Here is a 26,589-nt window from a genome sequence, read left to right as displayed (position 1 = left end):
AGTGAGGGGAAAAAAGTATTTGATCCCCTGCTGATTTTGTACATGTGTCCACTGACAAAGAAATGATCAGTCTATAATTTTAATGGTAGGTTTATTTTAACAGTGAAAGATTGAATAAAAAAAAATCCAGAAAAATACATTTAAAAATCCTTGTTGGCAATTGGAGGTCAGACGTTTCTTGTAGTTGTCTACCAGATGTGCACACATCTCAGGAGGGATTTTGTCCCACTCCTCTTTGCAGATGCTCTCCAAGTCATTAAGATTTCGTGGCTGACATTTGTTAACTTGGACCTTCAGCTCCCTCCACATATTTTCTATGGGATTAAAGTATGGAGACTGGCTAGGCCGCTCCAGGACCTTTATTATTGTTCTTCTTGAGCCACTCCTTTTCCATTGTCCCTTTTGATGCAGTGAAGTTGTCCTGTCCCCTTAGCAGAAAAACGCCCCCAAGGCATAATGTTTCCATCTCCATGTTTGACAGTGAACGTGGTGTCTTTGGGGTCATAGGCAGCATTCCTCCTACTCCAAACACGGTGACTTGAGTTGATGCCAAAGAGCTCGATTTTCGTCTCCTCTGACCACAACACTTTCATTCAGTTGTCCTCCGAATCATTCAGATGTTCTTTAGGAAACAGACCTGTAAATTATTATTATTTTATTATTATTATTATTATTATTATACAGGATTTATATAGCGCCGACAGTTTACGCAGCGCTTTACAACAACATTAGGGCAGACAGTACAAGTACAATACAATTCAATACAGGAGGAATCAGAGGGCCCTGCTCGTTAGAGCTTACAATCTAGGAGGGAGGGTCAAGTTATACAAAAGGGTAATAGCTGTGGGGGATGAGCTAATGGAGAAAATAATGCAGTTGTTAGATGGAGGCAGGATAGGCTTCTCTGAAGAGGAAAGTGTTCAGGGATCGCCTAAAAGTGGATAAATTTGGAGACAGTCTGACAGATTGGGGTAGGGAATTCCAGAGGATGGGCGAGGCTCGGGAGAAGTCCTGGAGGCGGATATGGGAGGAGGTGATGAGGGAGCTAGAGAGCAGGAGATCTTGGGAGGAACGGAGATGGCGTTTAGGTTTGTATTTTGAGACTAGGTTAGTGATGTAGCTGGGGGCACAGTTGTGGATGGCTTTGTAACTTATTGTTAGTATTTTGAATTTAATTCGTTGGGCGAGTGACAGCCAATGGAGGGATTGGCAGAGAGGGGTAGCAGACACTGATCGGTTTGTAAGGTGGATGAGTCTGGCAGCAGCATTCATGATGGACTGAAGGGGGGATAGTCTATTTAAAGGTAAGCCAATGAGGAGGGAGTTGCAGTAGTCGAGGCGAGAGATAACCAGGGAGTGAATCAGGAGCTTTGTAGTTTCACTGGTTAGAAAGGGACGTAGTTTAGAGATGTTGCGGAGGTTGAGGCGGCAAGCTTTGGAAAGTGATTGGATGTGGGGCTGAAAGGAGAGTTCAGAATCTAGGATAACACCTAGCACCCTGACATGTGGGGACGGGTGGATGGTTTTGCCATTGCTCTTCACAGAGAAGTCAGGGGAAGAGGCACGTGGGGGAGGAAATATTATAAGCTCGGTTTTGGACAAGTTGAGTTTGAGGAAGTGGTGTGACATCCATACAGATATGTCGGTTAGTAAGTTAGTGATGCGTGAGGAGACTGATGGAGTGAGTTGAGGGGTGGAGAGATAGATTTGTGTGTCATCAGCATAGAAATGATATTGTAAATGTGCTTTCTTGAGCAGGGGGCGCTGCAGGATTTCAGTCCTTCACGGCGTAGTGTGTTGCCAATTGTTTTCTTGGTGTCTGTGGGCCCAGCTGCCTTGAGATCATTGACAAGATTCTCCCGTGTAGTTCTGGGCTAATTCCTCACTGTTCTCATGATCGTTGAAACGCCACAAGGTGAGATCTTGCATGGAGCCCCAGACCGAGGGAGATTGACAGTTATTTTGTGTTTCTTCTATCTGCGAATAATCGCACCAACTATTGTCACCCTCTCGCTAAGCTGGTTGACAATGGTTTTGTAGCCCATTCCAGCCTTGTGTAGGTCTACAATCTGGTCCCTGCCATCATTGGACAGCTCTTTGGTCTTGGCCATGGTGGAGAGATTGGAATCTGAATGCTTCTGTGGACAGGTGTCTTTTATACAGGTAACAAGCGGAGTTTAGGAGCACTTCCTTTGAGAGTGCTCCTAATCTTAGCTTGTTACCTGTATATTAGACACCTGGGAGCCAGAAATCTTGCTGATTGATAGGAGATCAAATACTTATTTCACTCATTAAAATGCAAATCAATTTATAACTTTTTTGAAATGCATTTTTCTGGATATTTCTGTTCTGTCTCTCACTGTTAAAATAAACCTACCATTAAAATTATAGATTGATCACTGTATGGGCCTTATTGAAAGTCATTTTGTGTGTGCTTCAATGGACAGCTGGCAGCAGTAAAATTTAAGAGCAGTTTTACGGCTTGTTATGTGAGAACTTCACTATATTTATCCATTACCTAAATTCACAGGTTTCTTTTAACATTTTAATGGCAAGCCAGCTCATCAACATTCTTTCTTATCACAGGTGCCTTGAATGGCTTCTCAACAACCTAATGACCCATCAAAGTGTTGACCTATTTAAAGAGCTCAGGTAAGAGACTGATGACCTGTATTTTATTTTAAGTCTTTCTTTGCCCCTGGGTTCTATCTGGGATCTATATTTTTGGTTGGCTGCACCTTTTATTTGTATTGATTGGGTATTTTCTCTGCTCCTTAAGACCTGCCTGCAACTTTTTTGGTTCCTCATTACATTATTAATCACTTAAGGACCAGCCTTGTTTTGGATTTTAGGTATTTACATGTTTAAAACAGTTTTTTTTGCTAGAAAATTACTTAGAACCCCCAAACATTATATATGGTTTTTCTTCTAACACCCTAGAGAATAAAATGGCGGTCGTTGCAATACTTTTTTTTGCACCGTATTTGCGCAGCGGTCTTAAAAGCGCACTTTTTTTGGAAAAAATTCACTTTTTTGAATAAAAAAATAAGACAACAGTAAAGTTAGCCCAATTTTTTTTTTATATTGTGAAATATAATGTTACGCCAAGTAAATTGATACCCAACATGTCACGCTTGAAAATTGCGCCCGCTCGTGGAATGGCGTCAAACTTTTACCCTCAAAAATCTCCATAAATTCTACAGGTTGCATATTTTGCGGTACAGAGGAGGTCTAGGGCTAGAATTATTGCTCTCGCTCTACCGGTCACTGCAATACCTCACATGTGTGGTTTGACCACCGTTTTCATATGCGGGTGCTACTCGCGTATACGTTTGCTTCTGCGCGCGAGCTCGTCGGGACGGGGGGGTTTTAAAAAAAATTTTTTTTTTAATTTTTATTATTTATTTATTTAATGGTGTCACTTTTATTCCTATTACAAGGAATGTAAACATCCCTTATAATAGAAAAAAGCATGGCAGGACCTCTTAAATATGAGATCTGGGGTCAAAAAGACCTCAGATCTCATATTTACACTAAAATGCAATTAAAAAAAGTCATTTTAAAAAAATGACATTTGAAAAAATGTGCCTTTAAGAGGCGTGGACGGAAGTGACGTTTTGACATCGCTTCCGCTCAGCAGTGTCATGGAGACGAGTGGGCGCCATCTTAGCCTCACTCGTCTCCAGACACACCACAGAGGAGGACGCGATCGCCTCCGCCGCTACCGACGGCTCCGGTAAGCGGCGGAGGGCCCCGGATCGCGGCGGGAGCGGGGGGGCCCTCTCCCGCCACCGTTAAAAGTGATCTTGCGGCGAATCCGCTGCAGGGACCACTTTTATCTGAAAGCCGGCCGCTGCACGAAAACGGGGATACCGGGGTTATGGCAGCTAGCTGCTGCCATAACAACGATATCCGCCGCCAAAGTTTGGACATACATCGTCGTGCGGCGGTCGGTAAGTGGTTAAGCATTCTCTTAACATTTGGGCATAGATGCCAAGCAGTACTCTGATCTTTCTGCCTCTAGACTATTGGGTTTTTCCCCTGGGAAATAAAATTTTATTTATTTTTTTCTACTTTTCAACCTTGAACGTGGTTGGTTTTGTTCAGCCTGTAGCAGATCTAGTCTTGCCTTAGTTCACTTTCTTACCCAGAATTATAGCTGTGCGTTATCAATTTGGTTTTGTGGACACTGGCATGGTTTCTACTCTTTTAGAATGGCTGTCATGAATTGTCATCCCTGCTGTAAAGAACTTCAGTGCATCTCATGACTCTATGTAAATACCAAAAATACAGCAAACTAATTGTCTCACCCATCTGTTGAAGCCTGTGCCCTCCTCTACAAATAGATGCTCACATTTTTCTTATCACTGGTCAGGAATTATGAATGTTTTCTGGATTTCAACTAACTATCCAAATTCACGGGAATTAAAATAAAATTGTCCCTCCCCCATTCCCTTTTTTTTTTTTTTTTTTTTTCTTTTGAAGCTTCAACATCCCCTTTTTCTTCAGCCTAGAGGCTTTTCTTAAACTGGCTATGCACGCATTGAAGTTCAGCAGGGACCAGAACATTTTTGATTGATGTGTGTGCAGAGTTTTTGTACGTGTAGTTGATCAAGTGATCGGCTTCTGTACAGCCGCCCAAAATTTTGCGCTTGATCAATGCCGCTGGCAGTGTCTTCTGACAGCAGGGAAGTCTCCCGTTGACAGAATTCAAGAGCACAGCGGGAGCATTCCCCCACCCACCTTGAATGTGTGGATGGGGTAATCAAGTCATTTTGCATTCAACCTGCTTGGTTGATTAAAAAAAAAAAAATGAATCCTCTATGGCCAGCCTTGGTTCACTTTCTTACCGAGGATTATAACTGTTTTTGTGGTAATGTATGCAAATTCTATACCAAAATTCTATACCAAAATTCTATACCAAAATTCTATACCAAAATTCTATACCAAAATTCTATACCAAAATTCTATACCAAAATTCTATACCAAAATTCTATACCAAACTTCTATACCAAACTTCTCAATCCAAGTTTTTATGGCGATGGCTTAATGCACAGGGGCACAGTCCTGCTGGAACAAATAAGTACCTTATCATTACTGGTTGGCATAAAGCATACATTTGTCTATTCTGTTTTTGTATGCTGTAGAATTTTAACGATGCATTCATTTGTTATGGAAATTTTGTAGATGGGCAAATCCTAACCTCAAACTGATTAGTGGCCCAGAGACGGGTAACAAAAATGGTAAAAGGTTTGGGAGATAAAACCTTTCAAGAGAGACTTGAGGAACTTAATATGTACAGTCTGGAGGAAAGAAGGGAAAGGGGAGACATGATTGAAACCTTTAACTGCTTAAGGACCGCCCCATGCACATATACCTTCCTTTAACATAATCGCATTTTGTTGCTTTGCAGCCTGAAATGGAGACAGTTTGTTTTATCCAACTGTGTTTACTAGTGCAACTTTTAACCTCCAAGTGAAAGATTAAAACACCAACATGTCAGAAAAAAATAAAAATAAATAAAAAACAGAATCACTGAGTTGGAAAAAGGCTCACCCCCTTGTGTCAGTATTTTGTTGAACCACCTTTTGCTTTAATTACAGCCTTTAGTCCAGGGGTTTCCAAACTTTCTAAACAAAGGGAAGGTTTACTGTCCTTTAGGCTTAAGGGGGGCTTGACTGTGGCTACTGGGAGTAGAAATTGCCTTGGCGACAGTGGGAGTAAACCGTGCAACTTTGGCATTAGGGGGAGCAATAGTGCACTGTCATTGGTGTCAGTGGGGAGGAATAGTGCCTTATTGTTGGTGTCAGTGGGGAGGAATAGTGCCCCATCGTTGGCGTCAGTGGGAGGAATAGTGCCCTGTTATCATTACCTGGTATTATTATACCATTGTTTGTGTCAGTGGGAGGAATAGCGTCTTGCATCAGTGGAAGGAAAAGTGCCCCAAGGGCTGGATAAAGGCAAGCAAAGAGCTGCATCTGGCCCCCGAACTGCAGTTTGAAAACCACTGCTTTAGTCTATTGGGATATGTCTCTACTAACTTTGCACATCTAGGCTTTGCAATATTTGGGCACTCTTCTTTGCAGAACTGCTCAAGTTCAGTTAAATTTGATGGTGACCATTTATGGACTGCAGTCTTCAAGTCATTCCACAGATTTTCAGTGGGGTTTATGATGGTATGGCATGGCATTATGGCTAAGTATCTGCCTGTGTTTCTCAGCATTGAGGGCACCATTGATCATGGCCAAATCTCCAATTCCATTTGCAGAAATGAAGCCCCAAACTTGCAAGGAACCTCCACCATTCTTCACTGTTGTCTGCAGACAGTCCTTATTGTACCTCTCTCCAGCCCTTTTGGCGAACAAACTGCCTCCTGCTACAGCCATGCATTAAAAATTTCTGTGCATAGTTGAGTTGCTTAGCTTTGCTTCCACATCGAATGCATGAAAACATAGGAAGAGCTGAAGCTACATCCTAAAGGGTGGCTGGCAGGATTATTCACTGCTGGCAGAGCTCTCAAGCAATCTCGATCCAGCCGACAGACTGCAGTTCGGTACTTGACAGATACATTTGCAGCAACTAACCCTGTTTTGTTTTGGGCAGTTTTAGTAGGCTTGAATATATGAACTTGGCCAACAATGTATATTTTGTGATACTGAATTCAGTGCACTTTACAGTTGGGAAAGGAAGCAGAGCAACATTTATGGAGCCGCTTTGTGAGCGAGCTACACTCATGCTGGTGACCAGGCAGGCCAGGGCAAAGTAGGCAGTGAAAAGAGAGCGAGAGTGCGCAGTAACATTGGAAATGTACGTCACTACTTGGGAACAACTCGTCCATACCGGCTGAGATCAGTACAGACAGCCCATCAGTACTTGCCTGAGCCCAATCTCGACCTAGCGCTATGCCTGAGAGCAGCCGAGCTTCTGTCTCTCTCTCCTCACTGGCTCAGAGACAGCAGAGGAAACCATTGGCAGGGTCCCCTACCACCGCTCTTGCCACCTTCTCTCCTGTGTCTGCTCCCATAGCAGGCCACCTGCTATGGGGACAGACGTGTTGGCTCACTCCCGAGCTGGTCTGTTTGTGTTCATAGACATAGTGTAGCTTGGCCCCATCCCAGCTCCCGCCTTGCTGGATTTGATTAATAGCAGTAGGAACCAGTGGCTCCTGCTGCTATCAATCTGTTCAGTGAGACCAGGAAGAGAAAGCAACACTGCTGCAGATGGAGCACAGTACTGGATCGATACAGGGCTCGGGTAAGTTTTGGGAAAGCGGGTAAGCAAAGGGGTAGTGAAATTTTTTTTTTTTACCATAATGCGGTTAGTGCATTTAGGTGAACAACCTTGTAACTTTAGAACCACTTTATAGGACAAGTACACCTTTGAGAACATGCTACATGTTCAACCCGTTTTTTTTTTTTGTTTTTATTGATCTCTAGTAGAGATGATTTGCATTATACAACATAATCAGTGAACATAAAAATAATAGAATGGAACAGATGATAGATCAATAGATATTACTGTACTGTATAAGACATGTTAATCACCACATTATTTACACATACTTCTAGAGGAAGCCCACACACTGAACAAATTTCGATTGGTATATGGCGAGCTTTACCCCATCACTCACCTCTTTACAACTGTGGGATGATCTCCATTATTCTTCCAGCCTTCTTTCCCCTCATACACCTCCTGTCTTTTCTCTGCAGCCCTTCATTCACCCCCGTTGAGGGCTTTTTCACATTTGTATAAAGTTAGGAATCTCTTTCATTGCCTACGAACATCAAAGGGCATGAAAACCTTTCCCATTTAAAAAAAGAGAATCTAATTTGTCCATCTTAAAACTATTTTTCAGTATTTAAAAGTTAAAGCCTACGTTAACCAAAAAAAACATAGATATATAGATATAGATATCGCTTCTTTAAAGCATGTTATAAGACCCAGTGCTTGTGTTGTCATTTGGACCTTTGGACCCCTGTAACACCTAAAAAAAAAAAAAAAAAAAAAAAAAAAAAACTGGCTGATCCTGCCAGTTTCTCCCCTCCCCTATGGCTGCTCAGCCCTGACATTGTGGTCAGTTTGCGTGCCTCCGTCATCCACAGCCTGCTATCTCTACTTTCCGCTCTTATGTCCCCCCCCCCCCCCCGTCCCCTCCCCTTCCCTGCCTCTCCTGTTTCAGGGCCCGCCCCCGCCCTCCCTGCTGCTACTTTAATAACATGTCTTTTATATAATCTGCTGTCTTCTAAGGATATGTTCCCCACGTGTGTGTGTGTGTGTGTGTGTGTGTGTGTGTGTGTGTGTGTGTGTGTAGTATAAAAGCCATCTATATACCTTATCCGGAGCGCTGTTCAGCGGTCACGTGATCCTCCTCCTCTCATTCTCATCCTCCTCCTCTCATTCTCATCCTCCTCCTCTCATTCTCATCCTCCTCCTCTCATTCTCATCCTCCTCCTCTCATTCTCATCCTCCTCCTCTCATTCTCATCCTCCTCCTCTCATTCTCATTCTCATCCTCCTCCTCTCATTCTCATTCTCATCCTCCTCCTCTCATTCTCATTCTCATCCTCCTCCTCTCATTCTCATTCTCATCCTCCTCCTCTCATTCTCATTCTCATCCTCCTCCTCTCATTCTCATTCTCATCCTCCTCCTCTCATTCTCATTCTCATCCTCCTCCTCTCATTCTCATTCTCATCCTCCTCCTCTCATTCTCATTCTCATCCTCCTCCTCTCATTCTCATCCTCCTCCTCTCATTCTCATTCTCATCCTCCTCCTCTCATTCTCATTCTCATCCTCCTCCTCTCATTCTCATTCTCATCCTCCTCCTCTCATTCTCATTCTCATCCTCCTCCTCTCATTCTCATTCTCATCCTCCTCCTCTCATTCTCATTCTCATCCTCCTCCTCTCATTCTCATTCTCATCCTCCTCCTCTCATTCTCATTCTCATCCTCCTCCTCTCATTCTCATTCTCATCCTCCTCCTCTCATTCTCATTCTCATCCTCCTCCTCTCATTCTCATTCTCATCCTCCTCCTCTCATTCTCATTCTCATCCTCCTCCTCTCATTCTCATTCTCATCCTCCTCCTCTCATTCTCATTCTCATTCTCATTCTCATCCTCCTCCTCTCATTCTCATTCTCATCCTCCTCCTCTCATTCTCATCCTCATCCTCCTCCTCTCATTCTCATCCTCATCCTCCTCCTCTCATTCTCATCCTCATCCTCCTCCTCTCATTCTCATCCTCATCCTCCTCCTCTCATTCTCATTCTCATCCTCCTCCTCTCATTCTCATCCCCCTCCTCTCATTCTCATCCTCCTCCTCTCATTCTCATCCTCCTCTCCTCTCCTCTAGACTGACGTCACCAGGGGAATCTCGGCCCCTCCCGCTGCATCTGTCAGACGGGGAGAGGAGAGATTTGGAGCGTCATGCGACTGCTGATCATCCCTCACAGATAAGGTGTGCGTATATACAGCTTTTTCTTTTATACAACACACACACACACAGGGGGACGTATCCTTAGGAGACCGAGCAGATTATATTAAGTAGGACATGTGGGTTAACCAACCCTTTAAACCCAGTTTTCTTCACTGCTTATCAGGTGATAAGCTTCCATTTTCCCCTTTTTCATGTAATTCCTCAACAGTTGGGAGTAGTCATCAAATTGTGGAACACATTGTGGCAGATGAATTTAGGAGCTGTAAGAGGGACCTCAATGTAAAGGGGAATAAGAAACCCCTGATGACTCGTCAGCTTTTGACATCTATGGGCGTAGTCCCCCTTTTTAAATAAACTTTTAACTACTGGTTTGATATGATTAAATGCATTTCATTATTATTTTCAAAAGGGGTTAATTTTTTTTAAAGCACTTTTGTTTTACACACTCCTTTTAATCAATTGGTGACATACCTCTGCCAGTTTATCAGCAGTCCAGATCAGCAGACATTGATTATTCCAGTATCAATGCTTCCTTTTATCCAGAGCACTGAATAAAGTCCATAAACGTAGCTAGTTAAAGTTGAAATGCAGCTTTTGTTGCATTAATGAAATTGTAACACAGAGCAAGCAGTTTACAAATGCCAGTACAGGGTGTGTAAGATTAAAGGAGAAGTCCAGCCTGAGCTTTTTAGGCTGGGCTTCTCCTCTGGGTCACAGGAGTGCAGTTCGTTTTGCACTCCTGTGACCCGTTTTCAGAGGAGAGCGGGCTGACGTCACTGCTACCAAGTCTGGATCCACCAGCTGCCTTGACTGATGCCTGTCTCAGCCTCTCAGCGAGGCACTGAGATGGCTGCTCCCTGCCCCTTCACAGCTCATTGCTCCAATGAGCGTAGAGGATCAGAGCAGGAGAGATACTGACTGACAGGCAGCATCTCTCTGCTCGGGGAGTAGTGAGAACCGATCCATCGGCGGTGTTCAGTGGCTCGGTTCTCAGTGCAGAGATGCTGGGGGACAGATGAAGCATAAGTCTGATGCTCCATCCACATAGGTAAGTATAATTATAAAAAAAACAAGCCATACTTCTCTTTTAAAAATGGAGAATGTGTAGCATCTGATGGATTTTCTTTTTCCCCTATGTACAGTTTAGAATGTTGGCAGATGTGTTTAGCATAAGACCGTGTGTGTGTGTGTGTTGTTGTATTTTTTTTTTTTGTTTGTTTGTTTTTTAGATATGCTTTTTAACATGTTTTCTTACCTTATGCTAATAAGTGATATTTGTGTTTGCAGCATCAATATGATGAAGCAGCTTATCTCATCGCCTGACCTTCTTGTAATGCAGGTAGAAATGGATGTATACACTGCTTTAAAAAAGGTAACCAAATTATGTCAATGGACAACCTTGCTGTCCAAATCTGCAACACATGGAAAATCCTGTTTCATAGTTAGTTTCTTAGTTGGTAAAGTTTAATGTCTTTTATTCCAGTTCATCGCTTTTATTCAAGTTCAACCTGGGTGTGTGCCAATGTGAATAATCATTCCCATATCCCTGTATGTTGTGTTCACTAAGATGCAAGTCCAAGAGTCTCTTAAAAAGGTCAATACTCCCCGCTGACACCATGACACCACCAATTGTGGAAGAGGCTTCCACGTCCTTATTGCCCCGACAATGAAAAAACCCCTACGCAGCTTTAGGTTAAACCGCTTCTCCTCCAGTCTCAATGTGCGTCTTCTTACACTCCCTGAAACTGATTCGTTTTTCTTCCTACGCTGAAATATTTGTATATCACTATCATATCTCCTCTCAAGTGTTTCTTCTTCAGAGAGAATGAGTTTAGTGCTTGTAGTTGTTCCAGGTAATTGAGGTCCTCCAGGCCCCTTATTTTGTTGCCCTTCTCTGGACTCTTTCCATTTCAGCACATCCTTCTTGAGGATTGGTGACCAGAACTGGATGGAATACCCCAAATGTGGCTGAACCAGAGTCTTATAAAATGTCCCCATTTGTCCATACATTGACTACTGATTTTCCTGACACTTGTCACTGCTGTGGACAAGCAAGCTTTGGAAATGCTGGCTGAAAGACTGCATCGGCACTCCTTTACATTGGTATTTAAATTCAAAAGCAAACCTTTATTACATTGCAGTTTACCATGTCTTAGGAGTGGTGACTGCTTTTCACGCTTCTATTTTTCATCTGGTGATCTGTCCTGCTCTGTTTTTTTTTTTTTTTTAAAGATTAAGCTCTACAGCAAATGTATCAGTTACAAAGATGAGACAAACCATTTACTACTGACAGAAGTGCTTACAATGATCACATTTTCTTTATGTACCTTTATTCCAAAAGGAAAAAAACGGTTTGCTGTAACTGCTTATAAAGTGTTAGCGGGCATTTGGCTTCATATTGTTAGTGTGTATAAATCTGCTAGTACAGCTAACCCTCCCCTCCTCCCCAGGCTGACAATGCTGCTTTCCAACTGTGCTCCTGTGCTCCTTTATCCAGAGAGGAGGCATTCTAATAATACAGGAGGCGTTTTACTGGCCAGATCACCAGGTCAAAACAGAGGTAAAGAAAACTAATGCAGCCACCACATCTAATTAATAAGATGCAATATTTTATATTTTTGCTTTTGGGTTTAAAGTAGACCTATGGAGAAAACATTTTTTTTTTCTTTTTCCATTTTGGATAGAGCAAGGGAAGGTTATAACCCCTTTCAGATTTTTTTTGCAGAGATTTCCCTTCACTTCCTGCCCCATAGTCAAACAGGAAGGGAAGAAATCCCTGCAAATTAAGGGAATTCCTTGAGGCCCCCCAGGTCACCAGACCTGGTGTCCCCATTAGAAGGTTTCCCCTCTCTCTTACTTTTCCGTGGACAACAACTTGTGGCCACTTATGTCTACAACACTTCACTATCATCCTCCCTAAACAAGCTCGCCCCCCTCACTACACACATAATCAGGCCACGTCCCCTACAACCTTGGAAAACAGATGCCACTAGAAGTCTGAAAAAAAAGCTGCGCACTTCAGCACCTGTGGCGTTAGACTAAGTCTCAGAAAGATTTCAACCGTTGTAGATCTACTCTCCAAAAATACAATTCCTGCTTCCTCACTACCAAGCAGACCTATTTTATCACTCCTCATTAACAACTTATCATCCTGTCCTCGTCAACTCTTCTCTACCTTCATCTATTTACTTAGTCCTCCACCCACTCACTTACTCACTGCCCAGGATATTGCCAATTGCTTCAAACAGAAGATTGATGCAGTTTGTGAGGAGATCCACTGTACTGATGCCTTCTCCACCTAACACCCAATGTTCACATGTACAGTCATTACTTCCTTCATTCAACCCCGCCACTATAGATAAAGTTGCTAAATTTTTCTCTAACATCCACCTTACCACCTCCCCCTGGACCCTATTCCATCACAATTGCTACGTTCACCCTCTGGCTCTATTCTACACTCTCTAACTCACATCTTCAATCTCTCCCTCTCTTCAGGCAGCTTCCCAAACTCTCTAAAACATGCATTAGTCACCCCCATTCTTAAAAAGCCCTCACTAGACCCCCACCAATCTTGACAACCTACGTCCCATCTCCTTTCTCCCCTTTTTATCCAAATTCCTTGAACTTCTGGTCTACAACCAAGTGACCACCTCACCAAGAATGACCACCTTGATCCCCCTCAGTCTGAATTCCGCCCTCAACACTCCATAGAAACTGCTCTCCTAAAACTCACAAGCGATCTGCTAACAGCTAAATCCAATGGACTCTATTCTGTACTCCTACTCTTAGACCTCTCTTCTGCCTTTGACACAGTGGACCACCCCCTCCTCAAAAAAAAAAAAAAAAACTCCATGCCTTTGGTCTCCATGACTGTACTCTTCGCTGGTTCTCATACTATTTATCCAACTGCACCTATAGTGTCACTTACAACTCTACTGCCTCCTTTTCTGTCCTCTGTCGGGGTCCCCCAAGGTTCTGTTCTTGGGCCTCTCCTATTCTCCATCTACACCTCCTCCCTGGGTCAGGTAATAGCCTCCCATGGCTTCCAATACCATCTCTATGCTGACGACACCCAAATCTATCTCTACCCCTCAGCTCACTCCTTCAGTCTCCTCACGTATCACTAACTTAATAACAGACATATCAGCTTGGATGTCTCACCACTTCCTTAAACTCCATCTATCCAAAACTGAGCTCATGTTTTTTCCTCCCCCACGTGCCTCTGCCCCGATCTCCCTGTCAAAATCAATAGCACTACTATCGGCCCGTCCCCGCATGCCAAGGTTCTAGGTGTAACCCTGTACTCTGAGCTATCCTTTCAGTCCCACATCCAAACACTTTCCAGTTCTGGCCATCTCAACCTCCACAACATCTCCTCCAAAATACGCCCCTTCCTAACCAATGACACCACAAAACTCCTAGTTCACTCCCTGGTCATCTCCCACCTCGACTACTGCAACTCCCTCCTCACGGGATTACTTTTACACATGCTACCCCCCCCCCCCCCCAGTCCATTGTGAATGATGCTGCCAGGCTCATCCACCTTACTAACAGCTCAGTGTCTGCTACCCCTCTGTCAATCCCTCCACAGGCTTCCACTCGCTATTCTAATAATTTACAAAGCCATCCACAACTCTCCCCCCAGCTACATCACTAACCTAGTCTCAAAACACCAACCTACTTGTTCCCTTCATTCCTCCCAAGACCTCCTGCTCTCTAGTTCCCTAGTCACCTCCTTCCTTGCTCGCCTCGAAGACTTTTCCAGAGCTTCTCCCATCCTCTGGAACTCCCTACCCCAATCTGTCCAACTATCTCCTACTCTGCTTGCTTTTAGACAATCCCTGAAAACCCTTCTCTTCAGAGAAGTCTATCCAGCCCCCACCTAACAACTGTACTTTTACTTTCTCCATCAGGTCATCCCCAACAGTTATTACCTTTTGTATCACTTGACCCTCCCTCCTAGATTGTAAGCTCTAACGAGCAGGGCCCTCTGATTCCTCCTGTATTGAATTGTATTGTAACGGTACTTTCTGTCCTCATGTTGTAAAGCACTGTGCAAACTGTTGGCGCTATATAAATCCTGTATAATAATATGTAAACCATACATGGGGTTGCTTTTGTATGAAAACTGGCATGCGCAACACATATTGCACATCGCGGCATGGCAATAATTCTTCAGCCAATTTTCAGTTAAACTGATGACCTGTAAGGGCTTCTAAAATGTAGGAAAATCTTGGGTAACGAAGTTCGTCATAGTTTCATGGATGCATGCAATTTTAAGGTTTGAGGTGTTTGGTACCTATTTACTCACCACATAGTTACATAGTATGTGAGGTTGAAAAGGACACAAGTCCATCAAGTCCAGCCTATGTGTGTGATTTATGTCAGTATTACATTGTATACCCCTATATGTTGCAGATGTTCAGGTGCTTATCTAATAGTTTTTTGAAACTATTGATGCCCTCCGCTAAGACCACCGCCTCTGGAAGGGAATTCCACCTCCTTGTCAATCTTACAGTAAAGAACCCTCTACGTAGTTTAAGGTTAAACCTCTTTTCTTCTAATTTTAACGAGTGGCCACGTGTCTTGTTAAACTCCCTTTTGCGAAAAAGTTTTATTCCTATTGTGGGGTCACCAGTATGGTATTTGTAAATTGAAATCATATCCCCTCTCAAGCATGTCTTCTCCAGAGAGAATAAGTTCAGTGCTCGCAACATTTCTTCATAACTAATGTCCTCCAGACCCTTTATTATCTTTGTTGCCCTTCTTTTGTACTCGCTCCATTTCCAGTACATCCTTCCTGAGGACTGGTGCCCAGAACTGGACCGCATACTCCAGGTGTGGTCGGACTAGAGTCTTGTTGAGCACAATCCTCATCTTTATGGTTTACCAAAAATTGGGTGATCTTAATTGGGTTAAATTAAATTATTTAGTTAAGTAATCGACACTAAAATTAACATTGATGTATTTTTGCTGAAAATTTGACATAAAAAATTGGAACTACCACTATTTCATTCTCCAGGGTATCTGCTTTTAGAAATGCGATACGGTTTGTTGGCTTTAACTAATCTTAGTCTAAAGATATTTATATTAGCTTGTGCAAAAAAAGGGTTAAAGGGGCTGGTACTACTGCTGCTTCAGTATACCCATCTTAGATTTTTTTTCGTTTTTGAGTTTCCTGTGCCCAAAATCCTCTTCATGAATTAGGGTCATCAATATAAGGTAAAAAGACTAGTGATTTTCTCCCAACTTTTTTCCACCGTACACCAAGGATTGGACTCTGAGATAGAAATGTTGGCTTGCAGCCGGTGATTAGGGGCAAATGTATTTCAGTTGCCACTCATCTCAAAAGGGACAAAACAATTAGACTACGACAATTAGAGTCAGGTACTCACCATTATTTCCTCCAATTCCATGCTTCCCCCACTGAAACCCATAGACAAATCCTGGAGAAAACCAAAATAGAGCTGGACCTCCTTTTAGCTGAATCTGCAGACAAATCTATCCGCAGGTCCAGTCACACAACATATACAAAGGTTAACAAGCCGGATACGTTCTTAGCTTTGCGCCTCCGACGGCCAGACCGGGCCCAGGACCCCATCAGACTTAGGCTGGCTAAAGATAATCATACGAGCAACCCGGACAGGGTGCTCTCTGAATGCCGCAAGCGGTTGGCCGACCTCTATGAGGCAAAAACCTCCTTCTCTCTGAATCAAGCAGAGGCACTATTTCAAAATTTATCAATGCCTAAACTATCAGAGGCCAGTCGTGAGTCAATGGAAGGCCCGGTTTTGGTCGAGGAGTTTCTCACTGCTATAAAGACACCTCAACCCCACAAACGTCCGGGTCCGGACGGCCTCCCTAGTACATACTCCAAAAAATTTGCGAACACGTTGGCCCCCCTTCTTGCAAACTCTTTTAATGCTCTACTAAAACACTCCTTTGGCCGAGACACATTGACTGCTATAATCTCCATGATCCCCAAACCTAACTCGGACAATACTCTCTGGTCCAACTATAGGCCCATATCATTGTTAAATGTGGATATAAAGATTCTAGCTAAAATCCTAGCATTACGACTCAATCCAATCATTGGGGGGCTCATTCATAAAGATCAGGTGGGCTTCATACCCCGGCGGCAAGCTAGGGACAACATTAGACGTGCTGTCCTATTGCAACATTTGGCCAGATCCCATGGAATCCCTATGCATCTCCTGTCTCTCGATATAAGAAAGGCGTTTGACACGGTATCTTGGTCATATTTGCACTACATCTTGCAGCGCTGGGGTTTTGGTCCACACTTTCTACAATGGAGAAATGCTTTGTACACCCATCCCCAAGCATACATAAAATACTCTGGGTTTCGCTCAGAAAGCTTTCCTATCCAAAGAGGGACGAGACAGGGCTGCCCCTTATCCCCTTTAATAATTGCCCTCGCAATCGAACCCCTCGCAACTCTGATCAGAGCTAATCCAAATATACATGGTTTGGAAATAGCCTCCACATCACACAAACCGTGTCTATTTGCTGACGATGCATTATTATTCGTTACCTCTCCACACATTACCCTCCCTAACCTCATTCGACTTTTAGATAAATTTGCATTAATCTCAGGTTTGGAGGTCAACAAAGCAAAATCTTGGGCCCTCAATGTGTCTCTACCACGAACGGAGTTCGAACGCCTTCAAGGGAACTTTCCTTTCCTATGGTCTAATTCTTCTATACCCTATTTGGGAATTAAATTGACAAGCAACCAAAAACACCTCTTCCAGTCGAACTATCTCCCTTTGTTGAAACATTTGTCTTCTTTACTTCACTCCTGATATCCCCTGTGTGTCTCATGGCTTGGGCGGCTGCGAAAATGTCACTCCTACCGAAGCTCCTATACCTCCCGATCACGATCCCACCTTATTTTCACCGAGCAATACAAAATTGAGTATTCAAATATATATGGGGCTCCACGAACCCAAGGGTCTCGCATTCCATACTATTACGTAGTAAACTTAATAGAGGCCTAGGGGTACCCTATTTCCTACGATACTATCACGCAGCCCAATTGGCCCAAATCACATTGTATCATGCCAAAGTTGAGACCCCATTGTGGGTTGCTTTAGAAGCAATAGACCTCCATCCTCTCGCAATAGCCAATCTGCTATGGCTGCCCGCCTCAGCCCGTGGCCCTATAACTAATCCAATAACGCAACACTCCCTAAAAATCTGGGATAAATTACAAAAACCATTCAAACTAATGTCACCACACACACCCTTGCTTTCTTTCTTTGGCCATCCACTCTTCTACCTGGCCTACACAGAACCCACTTCATTCCGTGCTTGGTCCCAGGCAGGGTTGAGTCGCGTATGCGACCTGGTCACTGGCAACTCTATAAAAACATTCCCAGTCCTCCAAACACGAGCGCAACTCCCACCCCAGGAGTGTTTTCGCTATCTCCAGATCTCCCATTTTATCCATACAGTAATTGGATCAAGTTCGGGACTGAATATGTCCATGTTCGAGGGTATGTGTGACTCTGACCCACATGCCCCAGGTATTATATCCCGTCTATGCCCACCTCACATCCCCCCCCAGCTGCGCTCCCGTCATACGCTGTACAGTGGTCTCAGGGCCTAGCTATTGATTTGAAAGCAGAAGACTGGTCAAATATTTTGACAAACACCAGAATTGCATCCCAAAATGTTGTTGCATCAGAAGCAAACTATAAAGTTCTCATGCGGTGGTATTTGGTCCTGGTTAGGATCTCCAAATTTCTACCATCCTACTCCCCAGAATGTTTCAGGGGTTGTAGCGAAAGAGGCACGCATGCACATATATGGTGGCCATGCCCAATTGTACAACGCTTCTGGGTGACGATATTCCAAATGGGCTCCACTCTATTAAGAGAAACGATTGATCCCAATTCATCCTTTGCCCTACTGAACTATTCCCCACAGGACTACACTAGGGCACAATTACGGCTCCTCCTCCAACTAACCACTGCAGCCAAGTAAACGATAGCAAGAGCCTGGAAAACCCCAACCTTAAACATTGCTGAGGTGAAGAACAGGACTACCCAGGCTATGATACACAGCAAAATCGAAGCCACAATTCTAGACAAAATTCCCCAACATCTCAAAATTTGGCGCCCATGGGTAGACTATTTTATGCCCCCAGACTTTGATAAATGCCTCCCTGAACCTTGAATTATGCTGTATTTGACATGAAGCGTCAATGGTCTGTGCGGACCACCTGACCACAGCCTTTCTTTCCTCCCTCTAACTAGTATACTTTTCTTCACCCCTTCTTTTCTTCCTCTCTTATCCCCCCTCCCAACCCCTCCCTTATTCCAATGAACACCTATGGTAACGAAGCCTACCAACTTATGTAGTGTAACTGTTATTATTGCCCTCTCCTCAGAGCACCACCCTACACAACCCAAGTCGTGTTATTAGACCTTAGATCTCACCGATGTTATATACTGTGATATTAACCTGACTACATAGAATCTCTACATTATCCTATACTGTATGAAATTCTGCTCGAACAAATGCTACCATTGTCTTACTTCAGTAGAATGTACTCTGTTTAATGTGCTCATTCTATGCTAAACTGGAATTGTCAATTGTTATCCGATTGTTACCAATAAAAATTTTGAAAAGAAATGTTGGCCTGCCATACTATGTAGGGGTAATTCCGCACCACCCCAAGAGGATGCATACACAAAAGTTTGACATGTCGCAATAATATTCTGTTTTGAAGTGACAGCACTGTGAATAAGAATATTCTACTTCAATAATTACTTAAAACAGTGTATCAACAATATACCGTATTTATCGGCGTATAACACGCACTTTTTTCCCCTTAAAATCAGGGGAAAATCATGGGTGCGTGTTATACGCCGATCCCCGCTATTTTTGTGATCTATCGGAGCGATTGCCGCGATCGCCGCCGACATTCACATAGCGTGTATTTTTAAATATGGCGCTGCGGAGTTCGGAGGGACTTGGCGGCGCTCGTTCAGCTGAACGAGCGCCGCCGAGAACACAGTGACTGGGCGGAGCCGAGATACACATAGCTGAGGGTTCTCGGCTCTTCTCGGCGCCGTTCACAGTTCCGCCCAGTCCCGCCATTGGACCTCTGTTATGTCCATCATAGGGACTGGGTGTGACTGTGAACGGCGCCGAGAAGAGCCGAGAACCCTCGGCTATGTGTATCTCGGCTCCGCCCAGTCACTGTGTTCTCGGCGGCGCTCGTTCAGCTGAACGAGCGCCGCCGAGTCCCTCCGAACTCCGCGGCGCCATATTTAAAAATACACACTAAACTTGTGTATGTCGGCGGCACTGGGGACAAGGCTGCACTGACCACTGGGGGCAAGGCTGCACTGACCACTGGGGGCAAGGCTGCACTGACCACTGGGGGCAAGGCTGCACTGACCACTGGGGGCAAGGCTGCACTGACCACTGGGGGCAAGGCTGCACTGGGGCAAGGCTGCACTGACAAGGCTGCACTGGGGCAAGGCTGCACTGACAAGGCTGCACTGGGGCAAGGCTGCCTCCTTCCCTCCTAAAAGTTTTTTCCTTAAAATTCCCTCCTAAACTTGGGGTGCGTGTTATACGCCGATAAATACAGTATGTAACACAACGGTAATTATGTGTGTTTATAAAATTATATGAAAGGTGTCATTTATGTTCAATAAAGTACTAAAGTGCTCACAAAAAATTAATCTTTTTTGTTATCTAGTGATATGGATCTGAAAACTACTATGATGTATATGCAAGGTGAAAAAAAATGCAAAAAACAGTTTTTACACTATACAAGCCTTTTTCATCATCCCTGCATATTTAGCTCCTGAGGATTGTCGACATTTGTACCACACAGTCGGTCTATGGCTCCTGCAGAGCTTTCTTAGAAGGATAAGTTGCTGCTAACATTTCCATTAGCTCCTGAGGCTCGGAGACCTCTAGATTACTTGAGAAAGATAGTCTGTCTATGGTCCCTGCAGAGTTGATTTTATAAAAAATGCTCGGCTGACATTGCTATTTGAGTGCATTTAGGCTTACGTTTTTGCACAAAAGTCTTAACCACTTCAGCCCCGGAAGGTTTTACCCACTTGCTGACCAGGCCATTTTTTGCGATACGGCACTGCGTCGCTTTAAATGACAATTGCGTGATCGTGCGATGTACCCAAATAAAATGCCTTTTTTTTCCAACAAATAGAGCTTTCTTTTTGTATTTGATTACCTCTACGGTTTTTATATTGTGCGCTATAAACAAAAAAAGACTGACAATTTTGGAAATAAAATATTATTTTTTTTTACTTTCTGCTATAATACAAAAACAAATTTCTTTATCAATTTAGGTCAATATGTATTCTACTACATATTTTTGGCAAAAAAAAAAAAATCCCAATAAGCGTATATCTGTTTGCACAAAAGTTTTATAACGTCAACAAACTACAGGATAGATTTATTAACTTTTTATTTTTACTGGTAATAGTGGCAATCCACGATTTTTAGCGTGACTGTGACATTGCGGCGGACAAATCTGACCCCAAGTGACACTTTTTGGGGACCAGTGACACCAATACAATGATCAGTGCTAAAAAAAATTGCACTGATCAATGTATAAATGAAACTGGCAGGGAAGGGGTTAACACCAGGGGTGATCAAGGGGTTAGATGTGTTCCCTGGGAGGTGCTTTCTAACTTGGGGGCAGGGTGTGGATTCACTGAAGGAAAAGAGAGATCGTGATTGGCTCTCGCTGTGTCCAATCCTAGCGAGAGCGGTTCATGCACAAAATGAGGTACGTCATTTTGCACACTCGGGCCGCCCTGCCGCAGTAAATTGTACGTGGGGCAGTTTGGAAGCGATTAAAGATTCACTATAACTCCTTTCTACCCTTAATTCCTTACTTCACCCCCCCACTGCCCCCACCCACCAACTTACTTACCGCTCAACAGATTGCCATCCATTTCAAAAGCAAAATCGACACCATTCGCAAGGAGATATCCAGCATTCAACTTCCTCCCCTACTCAACACATCAGGTCCAACACCACACTCAATACTCTCCTTCTTCTGCCCAGTTACCACCGATGAAGTTGATAAACTCCTCTCCAATGCCCACCTCACCACCTGTTCCCTGGACTCTGTCCCCTCACAATTAGTGCGACCAACTTCCCACTCTATCCTAAACTCCCTAACACACATCTTCAACCTCTCCCCCGGCACCTTTCCTTCCCTGCTCAAACATGCACTGGTTACCCCCATATTTAAAATACCCTCACTAGACCCCACCTGTTTGAATAACTTAAGACCCATCTCCCTGCTCCCACTTGCCTCCAAGCTCATCTATCACCTTGTCCATGACCGAATGAGTCACTACCTCACAGACAACAACCTTCTCGACCCCTACAGTCCGGCTTCCGTCCACAATATTCTACTGAAACTGCCCTACTAAAACTCACCAATGACCTACTAACTGCTAAAACCAATGGGCATTACTCCATACTCATACTCTTAGACCTCTCTGCTGCCCTCGACACAGTTGACCACCTGCTTCTCCTCAGCAAACTACATTCCCTTGGCCTCTGTGATTCTGCTTTTATCCTGGTTCTCCTTCTACCTATCTCAGCGCAATTTCAGTGTAGCTTACAACTCAATCTCCTCTACTCCTCTTCCTCTCTCTGTTGGGGTACCCCAAGGCTCTGTCCTTGGTCCCCTCCCATTCTCGCTCTATACCTCTTCCCAGTTGATAACCTTCCATGGATTCCAATACCACCTCTACGCCGATGACACCCAGATCTATCTCTCCACTCCTCAACTCACCCCCTCGATCTCACAGATCTCAAACTTACTGAAAGACATCTCGGTATGGATGTCACACCAGTTTCTCAAACTCAATCTTTCTAAAACTGAGCTTGTAATATTTCCTCCCTCCCGGTCCCCCCCATGACTTTACTATTAAGAGCAACAGTACAACCATTGGTCCCTCCACACATGCCAGGGTGCTGGTGTAATCCTTGACTCTGACCTCACCTTCAGCCCCTACATCCAATCGCTGGCTAAATCCTGCCACCTTAACCACCGCAACATTTCCAGAATTCGACCCTTCCTGACTAATGACACCACAAAGCAACTTATTCACTCCTTGATTATTTCCTGCCTTGACTACTGCAACTCTCTCCTTAATGGCCTACCCTTAAGCAGGCTATCCCCCCTTCAGTCTATCATGAATGCTGCTGCTAGACTAATACACCTCATGATCTGTGACTGCTGTCCCTCTCTGCCAATCCCTTCGCTGGCTTCCCCTACCCCACCGTATAAAATTCAAAATACTAACCAAAACATACAAGGCCATCCACAACATCGCCCCCAGCTACATCAGCAACCTCATCTGCAGATATCGCCCAAATCGTCCCTCTGCTCCTTCCAGCACCTCCTGCTCTCCTAGTTCCCTTGTTACCTCCTCTCATGCTCATCTTCAGGACTTCTCCAGAGCCTCACACATCCTCTGGAATTCCCTTCCCCAGTATATCCGATCAGCCCCTAACCTGTCCACCTTTAGGAGATCCCTGACAATTCACTTATTCAGGGAAGCCTATCCCACACCCACCTAACAACCTCATCAAATCATTCCCCGCATCTATTACCTTTTGTACCACCACCCCCTTTAGACTGTAAGCTCTACGAGCAGGGCTCTCCTGTCCCTTCTGTATTGCACTGTACTGTAATTGTGCTGTCCCCCCTCTACATTGTAAAGCGCCGTGTAAACTATTGATGCTATATAAATCGTTAATAATATTGAATGATTTTTGTGTTCACATGGATTGCATTTAATTATTTATTTTGATAGAGTACTTTTTTGGTAGGGCTATATATATAATATATATATATATATATATATATATATATATATATATATATATATATAATGTATGTGTGTGTATATAATATATATATATTTTTTTTTTCTGTGTAAAATGCCTCTGAAATTTAAATCACATCCAGTAGTTTTTAGAGCCATATCACTAGATAACATAAGGATTGATTTTTTTTTTTTAATTTTATTTTGTAAGCCCTTTAGTATTTTATTGAAGATAAATTACACCACCTTTTCATGTCATTTTATAAATACACATAATCACAGTTGTTACCTATATTGTTGATTTATTTTAAGTACATATTGAAGTACAATATTATTCGCAGCACTGCCACTTCAGACTATTTTAGGTTGATTAATCTCAGCAGTGTAATCGTTTCATTTTAATTAGGTTCTAGGCGCGGCTCTATCTCTCCCTTTGTTGCACTTCTGAATACATTCACTTTTGATGAACTCTTTTCTGTCGGGATTCATTGGGAGGATTCTTTTGTCTTTTTTGGCCATATGGTGTACTGTTTTCCTCACATTACAGAATCCTTATGCCTGTTCTGACGTAGTTAGTAGTCCAGGGAGTTCAGTGAGTTCTTTTCCATTGGGTGTAAACTTGAATTTTACTGTTCAGAGTACCCCCCCCCCCATATTTTTATTTTGTTTTTATTTTTTATTATTATTTTTTTTTCGAGATTTTTGGGACTGTTCATTTTTTATTTTGTTTTTGGTAGAGTGTTGCTTTGTATAATGTTAATTCTTAGTTACACTTGGCATTTAGTTGTGCTGCTCGCGTTTTTCTTTTGTTCTGCATTTTTTTTTTTTTTCACTTTTTAAATGTACAAGATTTTTTTTTTTTTGCTCACTCAGTAGTTCTAATGTATCAGGTGTGATATATGTTTATCTCTTTAATCTGGTCTGATCACTATCTCTGCAAGTTATAACCATCATTTGGTATAATGAATGTTATTTTCTGCAGTGAAAGCTGAATTGTAGTCATGTGGCTGAAAAAGATAACTAGTTTATAACTATGTTTTTTTTTAATTAAAACTAAGCTTCTAAATAGTATCTCTGTACAGCTATCTTCAGTCCGGTCACATGACTCTCGGCCAGTATCCTACTCCGATCCAGGGCTTCTGCAGGAGTTGCCGAGATCTCCCGCTGACGTCACCCAAGGAGGTCACGTGGCCGCTCAGCCCCTCCTGCAATAGCCCTGGAGACCGGCCGAGAGTCACGTGACCTGCCTGGAGATAGCTGTACAGAGGTATTTAGAAGCTTTGTTTTAATAAAACATTAACACCATGTGTTATGCCGTGTTATACTAGAGGGGCTGGCATTGACCATTTCCAATTTTTTTAATTTTTTAATTATAGCGGCAGGAGTGGGGGGAGGGCAGACACCAACACGGAGCTGACAGGCAGGGGGGGAGGGGGTGAGGGGGACTGAGGTGAGCTGCGGAAGACTGAGCCACACAAACTGACCACGGTAGTCAGTGCAGAGAGGGGGACACAGGAAGTTGCAGGATCAGCCAGGTTTTTTTTTTTTTTTTTACAGTAAAGGCTACGTGCTCACGGACGTTTTAAAAAAACTGGCTGTAAAGCTAGTACAGACGGCAGGAAAAAAGCAGCGTTAAAACGCAATTTTTCCAGCGTTTTGCATTGAATTCAATGCACGTTAAGCTGCACTAGCTTTCAGCCGCGTTTCTCTGTCCCTATTCAAAAATCAATGGTTCCCTATGGGAGCCCATTGATTTGAATAGAGGTCGCACCAGAAGTCGGATCAAGAGGATACGACTTGCGGAGAGACTTGTGTGCTGAGAATCTTGAAGGGGGAACCCCGCAAACATTTTTTAAAAAATCTGTGTGAGGTTCCCCCCCAAGACTATACCAGACCCTTATCCGAGCACGCAGCCCGGTAGGTTAGGAAAGGGGGGGCGAGCGAGCGCCCCCCCCCCCCCCTCCTAGACCATACCAAGCCACATGCCCTCAACATGGGGGGGTTGGTGCTTTGGGGCAGGGGGGGCCCTGCGCCCCCCCCACCCCAAAGCACCTTGTCCCCATGTTGATGAGGACAAGGGCCTCTTCCCGACAACCCTGGCCGTTGGTTGTCGGGGTCTGCGGCGGGGGGCTTATCGGAATCTGGGAGCCCCCTTTAATAAGGGGGCACCCAGATCCCGGCCCCCACCCTATGTGAAGGAGTATGGGGTACATCGTACCCCTACCCATACACCTGGGGGAAAAGTGTCAATAAAAAAACACACTACAAAGGTTTTTAAACTAATTTTATTAGGCATCTCCGGGGGTCTCTTCCGACTTTTCTACGCTCTCCGGCCTCTTCTTCCGCTCTCCGGTGTCTTCTGCCAGGCTCCTCCGCTATCTTCTGCTCTTTTGCCGCTCTTTTGCTAGTGGTGGCTTGGTCTTCTCCATCGTCTTCATCACAAGATGACCTCACCCGGTGACCACACCCCATGCCTATATAAGTCATTGCGCACCGCACACACGGCATTACATCGGGAGAGAGCGTCGTGTCAACATCGGAAGAGGGAAGAAGACCAGGCCACCGCTAACAAAAGAGCGGCAAAAGATAGCGGAGGAGCCAGGCAGAAGACACCGGAGACCGGGAGAAGACAGCGGGAGAGCGCGGAGAAGTCGGAAGAGACCCCCGAAGCTGCCTAATAAATTACTTTAAAAACATTTGTAGTGTGTTTTTTTTTTTTTTTTTTTTTGACACTTTTTCCCCCCAGGTGAATGGGTAGGGGTATGATGTACCCCATACTCATTCACATATAGTGGGGAGCCGGGATCTGGGTGCCCCTTTATTTAAAGGGGGCTCCCAGATTCCGATAAACCCCCCCGCCCGCAGACCCCGGCAACCAACGGCCAGGGTTGTCAGGAAGAGGTCCTTGTCCTCCTCAACATGGGGGACAAGGTGCTTGTGGGTGGGGGGCGCAGGGCCCCAAAGCACCAACCCCCCCCCCCATTGTTGAGGGTATGTGGCTTGATATGGTCCAGGAGTGGGGGGGGGGGACACGCTCGCTCGCCCCCCCCCCCTTTCCTGACCTACCGGGCTGCGTGCTCAGATAAGGGTCTGGTATGGATCTTGGGGGAACCCCCACGCCTTTTTTTTTTTTTTTTTTTTTTTTTTTTTTCTTTTTTGGTGTGGGGGTTCCCCTTAAGATCCATACCAGACCGAAAGGTCTGGTATCGTCTAAGGGGGGACCCTCACGCAAGTTTTTTTTTTAATTTTCACGGAGTTCCCCCTTCAAGATTCTCAGCACACAAGTCGCATCCTCT

The 26,589-nt window shown here is 44.1% G+C and overlaps 1 protein-coding gene across 3 annotated transcripts in view; it reads left to right on the top strand.

Annotated features, from left to right (window-relative positions):
- GMCL1 (germ cell-less 1, spermatogenesis associated) overlaps positions 1-26,589 on the top strand; it is a 182,993-nt gene that overhangs the window by 92,051 nt on the left and 64,353 nt on the right. For all 3 annotated transcript variants that reach the window (XM_073622005.1, XM_073622006.1, XM_073622007.1), the window contains 2 exons: positions 2,587-2,652; positions 10,722-10,806. In XM_073622005.1, coding sequence (XP_073478106.1) covers positions 2,587-2,652; positions 10,722-10,806 — 151 coding nt within the window. The remainder of the gene's footprint in view (positions 1-2,586; positions 2,653-10,721; positions 10,807-26,589) is intronic.

This window comes from Aquarana catesbeiana, linkage group LG03, assembly GCF_042186555.1.
Source record: "Aquarana catesbeiana isolate 2022-GZ linkage group LG03, ASM4218655v1, whole genome shotgun sequence".
Lineage (NCBI taxonomy): Eukaryota > Metazoa > Chordata > Amphibia > Anura > Ranidae > Aquarana > Aquarana catesbeiana.
The sequence above is the reverse complement of the archived record's forward strand: the minus strand, read 5'-3'. Positions and strand labels throughout refer to the sequence as shown.